The 12,379-nt window shown below is 41.0% G+C and overlaps 1 protein-coding gene across 2 annotated transcripts in view; it reads left to right on the top strand.

Annotated features, from left to right (window-relative positions):
* Positions 1-1,307: 1,307 nt before the first annotated feature.
* The window catches only part of mmp28 (matrix metallopeptidase 28), a 114,882-nt gene continuing 103,810 nt past the window's right edge, over positions 1,308-12,379 (top strand). Inside the window, exon 1 of one of the 2 annotated variants that reach the window (XM_039756762.1) lies at positions 1,308-1,637. In XM_039756762.1, coding sequence (XP_039612696.1) covers positions 1,512-1,637 — 126 coding nt within the window. In that variant the 5' untranslated portion in view covers positions 1,308-1,511. Of the gene's footprint in view, positions 1,638-2,949; positions 3,036-12,379 lie in introns of those variants that run through there. The other variant, XM_039756763.1, reaches the window with a different exon arrangement.

Here is a 12,379-nt window from a genome sequence, read left to right as displayed (position 1 = left end):
TGCATTTCACTCTCACTGGTTTTCTTTGTCGTGTAACCTTCCCACATTTGCTTAAACCAGTTTGGAGTTGCAAGGATCTATCCCTGACTTGGCACCACCCCATCATAAGAAGCAACACACAAACTCTTGGGATCTTTAAGTAGGGCAGGAATACTAATAGAAAAATTCATACAGATGTGGTGAACTCTGCACACGATGACCAGGTGGGTCCCGCCTCCCTTCAAGGGTTTGTATTTTTATTTTGTGGAAATGATGTTCATTAGGGAAGTCAAACTCAATTCCTGGTTGGCAATTATTGGTGATAACACAGCAGAATGTTAACTTGATTTTATTTTTTTAATTACCCGACTCCTCCCCCCCTTATCGAACAACCCAATCAATAAGAAGTCAGGTAGCAGATGACTAGGCTAGCTAGGAAGGTGTACCAAGAAAAAGAAACATTTTAGGAATTGTCTGGTGCGATAGAATGAGATCGCTAACAGTCTGTGTAAGTCAATGTTTCATTAACACCAATATAGGATATTGGAGTGAAAACTGTGGCTCTCCTTGTCTGTGTGAGACCCAACCGTATTTGCTGGTTATCTGTTGGCTTGCTTTGTATAACTATTTTGTCTCTGATTTCAGCAAAATGAAATGAAGATGAATTATCTTCCGTAACTGCTTACTAAGTATGTGGCTGGAACAAAATTGGTTGCAGCCTTTTGCCCTCCATGATCTGAGTGTGACACCCCTGAATTAAGTGTATGTTCAAGTACCGCCGCATCGTCCGCACATTAATCTTTTAATCCCACTTGTACCAAATACAATGGCCAATGCCTGTGTCAGGTTTGTTGAAAGTGCCGTGTATTTTTGTTTTCTTAACTAGTGATTTAAGTTCAGTATTTGATGAGCAGTAGTAGCAAAATATTCTTGTTCAACTTTATTTTTTTTTATTATTGTGGGAAAAAAATATCTAGTCAGATGTTAACTTTTCTTTTTGCTGGGTTTTCTGAATATGTCTTCATGCCCGTAAAAATCAATTTATATTTTAGCCCCAGAAAAGAGTAGCTCTCCCAACACCTGCATATTTGTCCTTTCATTACCCTAAGTAATTGTTTTAAGAAGAAAATTCGCATATGCAAATGATGGAAGTTAGTCTTTCAACGCTGAAATAAGCAGTTAATAAGTCAAAATACGTTTCTTTATAGAAAGATTTGAGGAATGGCTCTTTTAATTATACAAACCGGTTTGAACCAAAACTGAACTAGTGGAGTCGGTGACTCTTGTGGGAGTTTTTATATTACGTCACGATGGGGCGTGTACGAACACTGAGCTACTCGGCGGGCGCGAGCGTGTGAAAGTCGCACGACTTATGAGAGCACCTCAGCTAATACTGGTGCCAAGGACTTAACCTGCCTTTGGAATGAGCTTTGACAATAAAATGGATTAGTTATGCCGCAACGACATTTCTATTGCTCTTTCGTAAGAAACAAACAACACATTTTTAAAGAAACTTGTCATTTGTCTACAAGATGCGCTTCATTTTTAATTTCTTCAGGATAGCAAATCTGCTTCTACTGTTGGCTGCTGTTTTTATCGTTGCCTGTGCCAGTGCAACAGTCACTAAGGATCAAGGATCTGACCGGACAAAAATCGAGGTACAGAAGAGTGAAAACGTTTAGCATGCATTTATGCTGTGAAACATAATAAATTGCAGCAAATGTGAAAAGAACACGAAGTTGTTATCCGTAAGTGACATCTGGAGTGCAACAAAGTTGGCTTTCATTTTGACAGAGCATTAACTATTGTTCTTGCAAAAGATCGTGGGTTTTTAGTGTTTGTTGATGGCGTTATAATTGCAACATTAATTCCTTTAATGCAATCTTACTAAATCCGTTTTATTCCGGCCAGAGCGGATGAAAAGAATAGTCAACAATCAAAGCACTAGCACGCAAGATCGCCATTTGACGTAACAATATTAAACGTTTAGCAATATAGGTTACCCGACGCCCTTACATTGGATAAGGCGGTATGGGAATATTTGCATTAAACTAGACTGGCGCCTTGCTTGTTCCTGCTCCAGCTTCTTCGCGACCATGCGTTTGATCAGCTGGGCAAGAAAATGGATGGATGGTTAGCTTAAAATATTGAGGTGATTCCAGCTCTTTTGCGCCTCTTTTTGTTGAGTTCACGCGAGGTTAAAGTGATTGGTCAACTTATTCCTCTTGTAAACCTAATTATTACAGTACAACTTTGTGGAAAGCCGATGCCATTCCTGGCAGGTCCTACAGCGCAGGGACAGATGCACAAAGAGATTATTCGTAAGGCATAGTGCGTTGCTATTATTTAGTTGGTCTTTTGTTTTTTTGAATGTTGATCACCTGCGATGGATTGGGGGGCCATTCTAAGCGGGTTTCCTTCTTGTACATAACGAGAAAGACTCCGACTCTCACGGGCCCAAAGCAGACAAGCGGGTTATTATGTGATGGGTGGCGCAGCGCTTAATAGACTGTGGATGTTACACGTTCTGTCGGTGTGCTGGAACGGATTATTCGGTAACTCCTCTTACAACCAAAACCGCTGGGGATGTCCGCTGGACTCGCGATGTGAGCTCAGGGTAGACTCTGGGACCATGTAAGGGTTAGTAAATGCATGGTTAATTAATCATCATGTAACTTGTATTGCTGTAAAATCTTTTCAGATAATGGAAACTATCTGTTGTAACCTATAAAACAACTGCATGTGAATAAATATAATGACTTAATTGAGTTAAGATTCGTGTATAAGGACGTTTATACAATGTGTGTATACAGTTTTTACACACACATAAGTGAATAGCTGCTCTGATTGTGACATTTAAACAATTTTGTGTTTAATTTTTCCTTTTGTGTCTTCAGAGAAAAATTGGCTGTCCAGTCTAATCTCTCTAAATCTGGAGGGAACCATCTTTATACTATGAAAGGGAGGGGGAGTTCCTACTGAGAATGCAAATTACTTCTCAACATGATTTGTGATGGTTTAAACCTGAATGCAACTATATGTGAGGAGACAGCAAGGTTAGTGTTGCTGTCCCCCAGATCCAGTGTCCAGGGTTTAAAGCCTGTGCCTGCCCATGTGGGCATTTGCATGTTCTCCCTGTGGCTGAGTGGGGTTTTCTCCCAAGTGTCCACAATCTTGCAGGTCAGTTCATTGGTGACCTGTCTAGGGCGCCACTCCAATTCGGGTTGAGAATTTTATGTTATGTATATGATACTTATGCAACCAAGGCACTTCCCAGTTTTCTTTAAAAATATCTTTTTTTTTTTAATTCATTAAATGCTGAGTACAAACTCTTATTAAAGGTAAACAGAAAGGCCTGGCATTGTTTGTCTGGATGCCAGCTTTTACTTTAACTGAAGCTGAAATGTCATCAATGGTGTGTTAAACCCTGCAGTGTCCCAACAAAGAGCCTGTGAGTTGGATCAAACAAACACATTTTTCAAAGTTTTTACTTTAACTACATAGTAAAACATAAATAAATGACATATTCCAGTTTTGTATTCATAAAATTCAATACCTGAGGGCATTAAGGCCATTTTAGTAGTAGATGTGCTTGTCTTTCATTTAGCCATAGCATTTAGATCCACACGGCACATTAGGAATCGCTGCTGGGCTGAGACCACACGCCGTGGAGTTCCTTGTGTAAACTGTGGGACACACGCAGCAGTCACTGATGGGTCTTATTTGTTTTATTACTGTGGCCTGAAACAACAAGCTACTGAATCTTGCTGTCTAACTGGCAGGCAAGACAGCCAAATATCAGGTCGAAGCACATGCAGAGTGTGCACAGGGATGGCGGTGCACTGAGCCCCAACGATGTATTTCTACAGGGTTCATTGCATGATGGGCCTTTAGGCAGCTCCATCATGTCAAGAACTGCAGGTTTAAAGGGTCTTCACCCACCCAGCACATTTCACTTTTTTTTTCTTTCTTAATGTTACCAATGGCGACAAAAAAGCCTTATAAATGTCTAAGTGAATTCCGTTATTTCATCTATTGGGTTTATTGGTCTTGGAGACGGAGCCCATCCTGGCAGGAGTTAAAACCAGATTGGGACTCAGCTGTTCACGCCGTTCCACTTTACGGTTGCCAGTTAAAGCGAATGCATGTCTTTGAATTGTGGAAAGAAAACCCCCAGAAACACTCCGTCACCACCTGTGAGTGTTATGCAGCTTGTGATCGAGCTAGGGGTCAAAGTCAAAGCTCCGGAACTGGGCCACCAATTCTTTAGTACAGCAGATCAAAATTGAGTTTCAATTCTTTACCAACAAGAAAAGAGTTTCAGTGCCTTCCCGGAGGTCCATTGGGTCTGCAAATGGCACACAATGTACAGCACCAAGCAGAAAGGCCATTGCATTGTGGTTCTAACTGATGTCTCAGCTGAAGGCTCATGTTCTTACTGGGCAAATCCAAGAGTTGAGTACAAGTACAGGAAGTTCTGGGGAGAGCCCTCTGCACCTACAAAAATGGTTTGGTATATAAAGTTAGATGCAGCTTTGGATGGCGGGTTCATAACATTGTGCTCCATACGTGATTGATGGGAATTTTTATTTTTTTATTCTGCTATTCCCTCAGAATGTCAGACACATTAGTTTCTTGCTGTCTTCAATTTCTTTTTTTCCCCCCAGTATATGAGTTTCTACATCCCCACCCTCACCCATGGACATGAGCTTCGGGTAACAACCAAAACAACGAGAACATGGACACAAGTGGCTGAAATGAGCTTCCTCTACAGGGTGGGTGGGCTCTCTCTTAGAAACAGGGTGAGAAAGCAAACATCAGGTGGAGAGGCTCTGAGTAGAGCTGCTGACCCTCCGCATTGAAAGGAGCCAATTGTGGTGGATAGGACATCTGATGTGGTTGCCTCCAGGACATCTCCCTGAGGAGATGAGATTTTACAGGCATGACTAATTGGTAGGAGACCCCAAGGAAGACCCAGGACTCACTGGGAGGATCATATCACCCAAAAGGCCTGGGAATGCCTTGGGATCGCATAGTATGAGTTGGCAAGTGTGGCTGGGGTAAGGGACGTATGGGCCTCACTGCTAAGCCTCGTCTTGGATAAGAGTTGGAAAATGAATGACTGAATTTCAGTGGAGTTTTTGGAATTAAAATTGTGTTGGGGTCATGCCAGAATTTTTCTTTCAATAATGTTAGTGTTAACTTAATTACTTACTTATGCCTGCTATCACTTCTGGGGCATAGGCCTTCAAGGTACGTTGGTCCTGGGCTTTCTTCTCCAGCTGGCTCCCCATGCTTCTGGTGTAAGCTTCAATGTCTAGGTTCTGGGTGTTCCTTGGTTGTCCATTTTTCCCCCTTTGCCTTGTGGTTTCCAGGTCAGGGTTTCACTGGTGATGCTCCTTGCTGGCTATCAGAGTGTGTGTCTGCTCCTCTTCCAGTGTCGTCCAAGGATTTCATCCTCTTCTGGCAACTGTTTGGTTTTCTGCCTCTGGTCTTTGTTGCTGGTGGTATTCGGTCAAAGGATGTGGAAGTTCCTTCTTGGGAAGTTGTTGATGAATGTCTGAGCTCTCCTAATGGTTGTCCCTGTGGTCCTGCATATTTCAGCTCTGTGTAGTAGTGGTCACTTGATATTGGTATTGAACAGCCTGACTTTGATTTGTAATGGCATTCCTTTAGAGTTCAAGATGTTCTTTAATTGTAGGACCCTTGATCTTGTTTTTCTAATTCTTGCCTTTACATCTGTGTTGTTGATGACATTTCCCAAGTAGGTAAAGGCTTCCAGCTCTTCCTGTGCTTCTCCTTCCAAGATGAATGGTCTGAACTGGTTGCATTGACTGAAGGATCTTGGTCTTTTCTTTGATTATGTGGAAATCTTTGAGGTGTTTGCCATATTCTTCATGTGCTAGCAGGTGTGTGACAGTAGGGCCATCTCATCAGCAAAGTAAATGGTGTTCATTGGATTCTGGTCCTTGACTGGACTGGGGACATCTTCATTATCTGGTCAGTTATCGACTGGGAGAGAAACCATGAGAGTTAGCACCCCTGACACACTCCGGTTTTCACTTGCAAGGCATCCATAAGCTAACCTTTTTGAAATGAGTTCCATTAGGTGTGTAAGTTAATATTGATGCTGATGATATCCCCAACTCACAAACAGGAAATCATCAGCATCACCACCAACTCACCTAATGACTAATGTCTGTCCCCCTTTTGCTAATGACTAATGAGACTTGATAGTTTTCAAAGAAAAGAACCACATACCTATGGAGAAACGTGGAGGCGGTTTGGTTATAAAAATATGTTCCAATCATCATGGCATCACTTTCCTCAGAGAATGTCTGTGCTAGAGTACTGGTTTAGAGATTCTGTCCAAGCCTTGAACTCTAGATTGAGGACAGACAATGGAGAGCTTGGCCATGTGATATCTATCTATCACTGCTGATTGGGTCCATGTATTTGTAGAGTGAGGGGTGAGTTTGCATATTTGGTGCCATTCAATGTGAGCATTGACTCAACTATTGTACATCTTGTCTTCTCTCCTGCCCATGATATCAAGGCACAGCAGAGCTTTGCAGGACGTCGAGTTTGTTTAACTAAGGGCTGCGCCATTGCTGTTTGCAGATGACTTTGTCCTCTTGTGATGTGTAGTGCGCTCTTAAGTGTGATTCCATTGGGATTGAAATCAGATGATCCAAATCTGAGGTCATGATCCCCTACCAGAAGAGAATAGCTAAGGGGTGAGCAGCTGTTCTAAGTGGACAAGTTCACATAGCTCAGGGTCTTACTCATGAGTGAGTGTAGATAGAGAGATAGATAGCAGAGGTAATTGTGAGCGGACTTTAAATATATTGCATGTTTTTTATCGATTTCTAAGAATAATCACATTCACCTTTGCATCCACTATCAAACACTTGGGTCCAGCAGGAAGTAATAAGCTGCACAAATGGAGCAGGTCCACTGTAGGAAGGTGCAACATCCCCTCAAAGCCACAACAGCAACTAAAAATAGCAAAAACAACAACAAAAGATGATCACAACTGAAGAACAGTTTGAGTAATCAGTGAGCTGCCCAGGAAAACCCCAAAATGAATGCTGCTGTAGTGCTTTGAACTTCGTCCGCTGGCTGAGGTGTTTTCGGTGTTCTGGCCATGGACGGTTATGGAGGACCACAATTCAACAGTCCCAGGGCTGAGCAGGTCTGCGGTTTTGCTGCCTTCACATGCCTGTGGTTCAGCAGTTGTGGGGTTTTCAATTGCCGGAATGTGGTAGCGCTTTTTATAACTTTACATGATATTGCCTCTGTACAATAAATCATTTGGTGTTTAACTGAGAGCTTCATCCCTTTGTCTGCTAAACAACTTTCTCAGTGTTTTTCCTGGAAGAAATACTTTTCTTAGGGACTGATACAGCATAATAATAGAAGCAAAAGACAAGAATGGATAATATGTACTGTAACAAATAAAAAGGAACATCCAGCAATGTGACATGATAGTGATACCTAGAAATAGGACAGATATTCTATGTGAATGGTAACATTTCATAAGCAGGTTATACATGAGTCATGATCAGGCCACACCAACATACTGAATGCATTTCCGATAGATAGATAAATAGATCTACTTTCATTGGTGTCTGGAAACTCCAATAAATCACTTCCACTCCTCAGCTTCTTCAGACAGAAATTACAAGAGTCATCCCTGGACACTAAAAATATGAGTATCTTTACAAAACGTGTCCACTTTCACATACTAGGGCCTGTTTCAAGAAAGAAATCAGTTTTATTTTATTTTTCTTATTTTTTGCTGCGGTGCAGATTGGTATCCATGCACTTTCCACTTATCCAGCTCTGAGTTGTAAGGTGGAGGGAAATGGTGGTGCTGTGCAGAACAGTTTTCCATAATAATACCAGCAACTAGGCACTACTGTTTAGTCATTGTTGTTAAACTATTTATTACTTTGTGATGCTGCCAGATTTGTACTGATACTGTACATATATACAGTGGGATGCAAAAGTTTGGGCAACCTTGTTAATAGTCATTATTTTCCTGTATAAATCGTTGATTGTTATGATAAAAAAATGTCAGTTAAATATATCATATAGGAGACACACACAGTGATATTTGAGAAGTGAAATGAAGTTTATTGGATTTACAGAAAGTGTGAAATAATTGTTCAAACAAAATCAGGCAGGTGCATAAATTTGGGCACCACAAAAAAGAAATGAAATCAATATTTAGTAGATCCGCCTTTTGCAGAAATTACAGCCTCTAAACGCTTCCTGTAGGTTCCAATGAGAGTCTGGATTGTGGTTGAAGGTATTTTGGACCATTCCTCTTTACAAAACATCTCTAGTTCATTCAGGTTTGATGGCTTTCGAGCATGGACAGCTCTCTTTAACTCACACCACAGATTTTCAATTATATTCAGGACTGGGGACTGAGATGGCCATTCCAGAACATTGTACTTGTTCCTCTGCATGAATGCCTTAGTGGATTTTGAGCAGTGTTTCGGGTCGTTGTCTTGTTAAAAGATCCAGCCCCGGCGCAGCTTCAGCTTTGTCACTGATTCCTGGACATTGGTCTGCAGAATTTGCTGATACTGAGTGGAATCCATGTGTCCTTCAACTTTGACAAGATTCCCAGTTCCTGCACTGGCCACATAGCCCCACAGCATGATGGAACCACCACCAAATTTTACTGTAGGTAACAGGTGTTTTTCTTGGAGTGCCGTGTTCTTTTTCCTCCATGCATAACGCCCCTTGTTATGCCCAAATAACTCAATTTTAGTTTCATCAGTCCACAGCAACTTATTCCAAAATGAAGCTGGCTTGTCCAAATGTGCTTGAGCATACCTCAAGCGGCTCTGTTTGTGCTGTGGGCGGAGAAAAGGCTTCCTCTGCATCACTCTCGCATACAGCATCTCCTTGTGTAAAGGGCGCCGAATGGTTGAACGATGCACAGTGACTCCATCTGCTGCAAGATGATGTTGTAGGTCTTTGGTGCTGGTCTGTGGGTTGACGCAGACAGAAGCGACGAATGGTGAGAACAGTCAATCTGAAATCTTTCTTGGTCTGCCACTTCGAGCATTAACTTGAACTGAGCCTGTGGTCTTCCATTTTCTCAATATGTTCCTAACTGTGGAAACAGAAAGCTTAATTCTCTGGGACAGCTTTCTGTATCCTTCCCCTAAACTATGAGGGTGAACAATCTTTGTCTTCAGGTCATTTGAGAGTTGTTGTGTGACCCCCATGTTGCTACTCTTCAGAGAAAATTAAAGGAGGAGGGAAACTTACAATTGACCCCCTTAAATACTCTTTCTCATTATAGGATTCACCTGTGTATGTAGGTCAGGGGTCACTGAGCTTACCAAGCCAATTTGAGTTCCAATAATTAGTTCTAAAGGTTTTGGAATCAATAAAATGACAACGGTGCCCAAATTTATGCACCTGCCTGATTTTGTTTGAACAATTATTGCACACTTTCTGTAAATCCAATAAACTTCATTTCACTTCTCAAATATCACTGTGTGTGTCTCCTATATGATATATTTAACTGACATTTTTTATCGTAACAACAGGAAAATAATGACTATTAACAAGGTTGCCCAAACTTTTGCATCCCACTGTATAAGGCGCACATTTCAAATTAATTTCAGTTAATGGCTTCTGTAGTCCTTGAAAAGTGGTGAAAAGTGTAAAGATAATATAAAGTTATGTTTAAAAAATTATGGATTTCCTTTTAAATGTTCCTAGTGTGGGTTACACTTTTATTAAACCCTGTAAAGTTAATGGTTTTAATTGTTATTAAGTGTGCTATTTGTGGTGTGGTACATAATTCATATAGATGATGTCTAATAATACTTTAAACATGTCCATTATCAGTTCATACACTTAATGTCTTTATGAGCTGGCTGTCTGTTAGAAGCTGAAAACATCTTCCTGCTCTCCTGATGGAGGTAAAATACTCCATACGACCATTGTACATACCGCAGCAGCATGAAGACATGGTGGTGCATTTGTTAGGAGAAACCTGAGCATTGTCTGTTTTATACTGCAGTGATCACAATGTAATTTCATGGAGGGGGTCCACCCTTTTTGCCCTTTTATGTTTTAGAAAATGGTGTATATTGTGAAATTAAGGCAATGATGTTACATGATGGAGTACACAGAAAAAATGATATTGTAATAAATCTGTTACAGTGACATTCTGCCTCCTAAATGAACACTCAACACTGTGTGAAGTATGGCCTCCAGGTGATAAAAAGGACACATTACCACTGAGAAAGTCCAGAGAGGAGCGACGAGGCTCATTTCAGGGCTGCAGGGGAGGAGGAAAGATTAAAAGAGCTGAGCTGTTTCATTTTAAGCAAAAGGAGATTAAGAGGAGACATGACTGAAGTGTTTAAAATTATGAGGGGATTTAGTACAGTGGATCAAGAGTGTTATTTTAAAATGAGTTCATCAAGAACACGGGGACACAGTGGGAAAGTTGTTAAGGGTAAATTCCACACAAACATTAGGAGATTTTTCTTTACGCAGAGAACCACAAACACTTGGAATCAACTACCAAGTAGTGTGGTAGACAGTAAGACTTTTGGGACCTCTAAAACTCGACTTGATGTTATTTTTGAAGAATTAAGTGGATAGGACTGGCAAGCTTTGTTGGGCTGAATGGCCTGTTCTCGTTCATACTGTTCCTATCTTCTAACTCTCTTTATAGCCACTACTGTATTTGAGTTTGCCCAGGTTGCTCAGTCATCCTCTCTAGATTGCCGTCCTCCATCTTCTTGTGCTCTTGGATGTCTCTAGATGTGAGGGCAGTTCTTCTCATTCTTCTCCAGCACCATTGCCATCCATGTGTTTTCTCCTCCCTTCATGTTCAGCCTGTTCTTTCTCATTGCTTCACCCTTTTAACTACCACGATGAGCTCTCTGCTCTAGCAGTTTATATTCTGAAGAGCACTTCTCATCACTAGGGATCTTCAGGTTCTGTCCTGGAGGCTTGCAGTGGCTGCAGGATTTTGTTTTCCAACCTAACTTCTTAATCAGAATCTAATCATTGCATTTTTAATTGTTTTATTTAACTGTTATTTAATTTTGTGGCATTTATTTTGCCACCTCATGACATTCTGATATTGCAGTTTTATTTCTTTTTCTACAATTTCCCTCAAACGATTATCATCCTGGAGTAGATGATAGTCCATTACTTTTTTGTCTCTTCTGTTTCTTTCCAAATATTTTACTAAAATCAATGCTTCACGATGAACACACACAGAAATAAGTAGGACCAAGTGAGATGGTGAGTTGCTGGCTCCTTTGTCATTGTTAGTTGGGCCCATGTTAAGCAAACAAGAAGAAAATAAAAATGGCAAATGTTGCAGTTTGAGACTAAATGAAGCAGTTATGGTTTGACAATCTTAACTGCAAGTTATCTAAAATGAAGCAGAAAAAATGTTAACTGAACAATAACTGATATCTCATTAAGAAAATGGGATGGAGTAAACTTCTGCAGACACGTTGGACCTCAATGACTGAACGTGAGTCCCACTCTTCACCACTTCCTGCCCTGCTGCCACCATTTTGTTGATCTTTATGTTTACCTTCAGTCATTTTCTCTTTCTTCCTTTATTTTCAATTCATGATCTTGACAGATCACCATCTTCCTCCTGATCTCACATTGATTGTTAGCTTATAATATCTCAACAGACCCCCTAGTGACATTACAATTTCATCACAGTGTTGTCACATCTACTCTTTCCATTCATCAATGTTAATCTACTTTGTTACTGACATGAGTAGGGTGTTACCTAAAGTAGCCTTTGTATAATACTCCTGCCTATGAGGGGACGAGAGAATCTTCAGCCAGGTGAACTGGGCTTCCTAGTCATGGTTTTGGGGGCATCCCAGGGATTATTCCAGTTTGTCCTGTCACACCCCCAAAGACTTGCATTTTAGGTTAACTTGTGATTCCAAAGGCACCCTGTGTGAGTGTGGGTGGGCATGAGTGGGCTGGCACCTCATCCTGGGTTGGTTCTTGCCTTGTGTCCTTTGCCACTGAGATATGACCCCGCCATGACCCTCAATTGAATTAAGCTTTTTGAGAATATCGTGGTATGTTATGTTAATCCTAGGCAGGCGGTCCAGATTTCCATCTTTTTCTTTTTTTCGATTGAGCATAAGCCAAACAGTAAACACAAGAAAAATGTCCTTTCTAATCTCTGCCATGCCTCACTCTTGAGGAGGTGTGCCTTGGCTACCACCTGCTCAAAAGCAAACAGACCAACGTGAGGCTATTTGGAAGGAATGTATTGTGAGTATCAACTCCATTTGGCCATGAATACATGGCGGTACTGATATGTAAAGCTGATGTTACCAGTCTCTTGAATGTGTCCTTTAATATCACA

The sequence above is a fragment of the Polypterus senegalus genome, chromosome 6, assembly GCF_016835505.1.
Source record: "Polypterus senegalus isolate Bchr_013 chromosome 6, ASM1683550v1, whole genome shotgun sequence".
In the NCBI taxonomy this organism is placed as follows: Eukaryota; Metazoa; Chordata; class Cladistia; order Polypteriformes; family Polypteridae; genus Polypterus; species Polypterus senegalus.
Note: the sequence above shows the minus strand (reverse complement) of the source record. Positions and strands in the feature narration are given on the sequence as shown.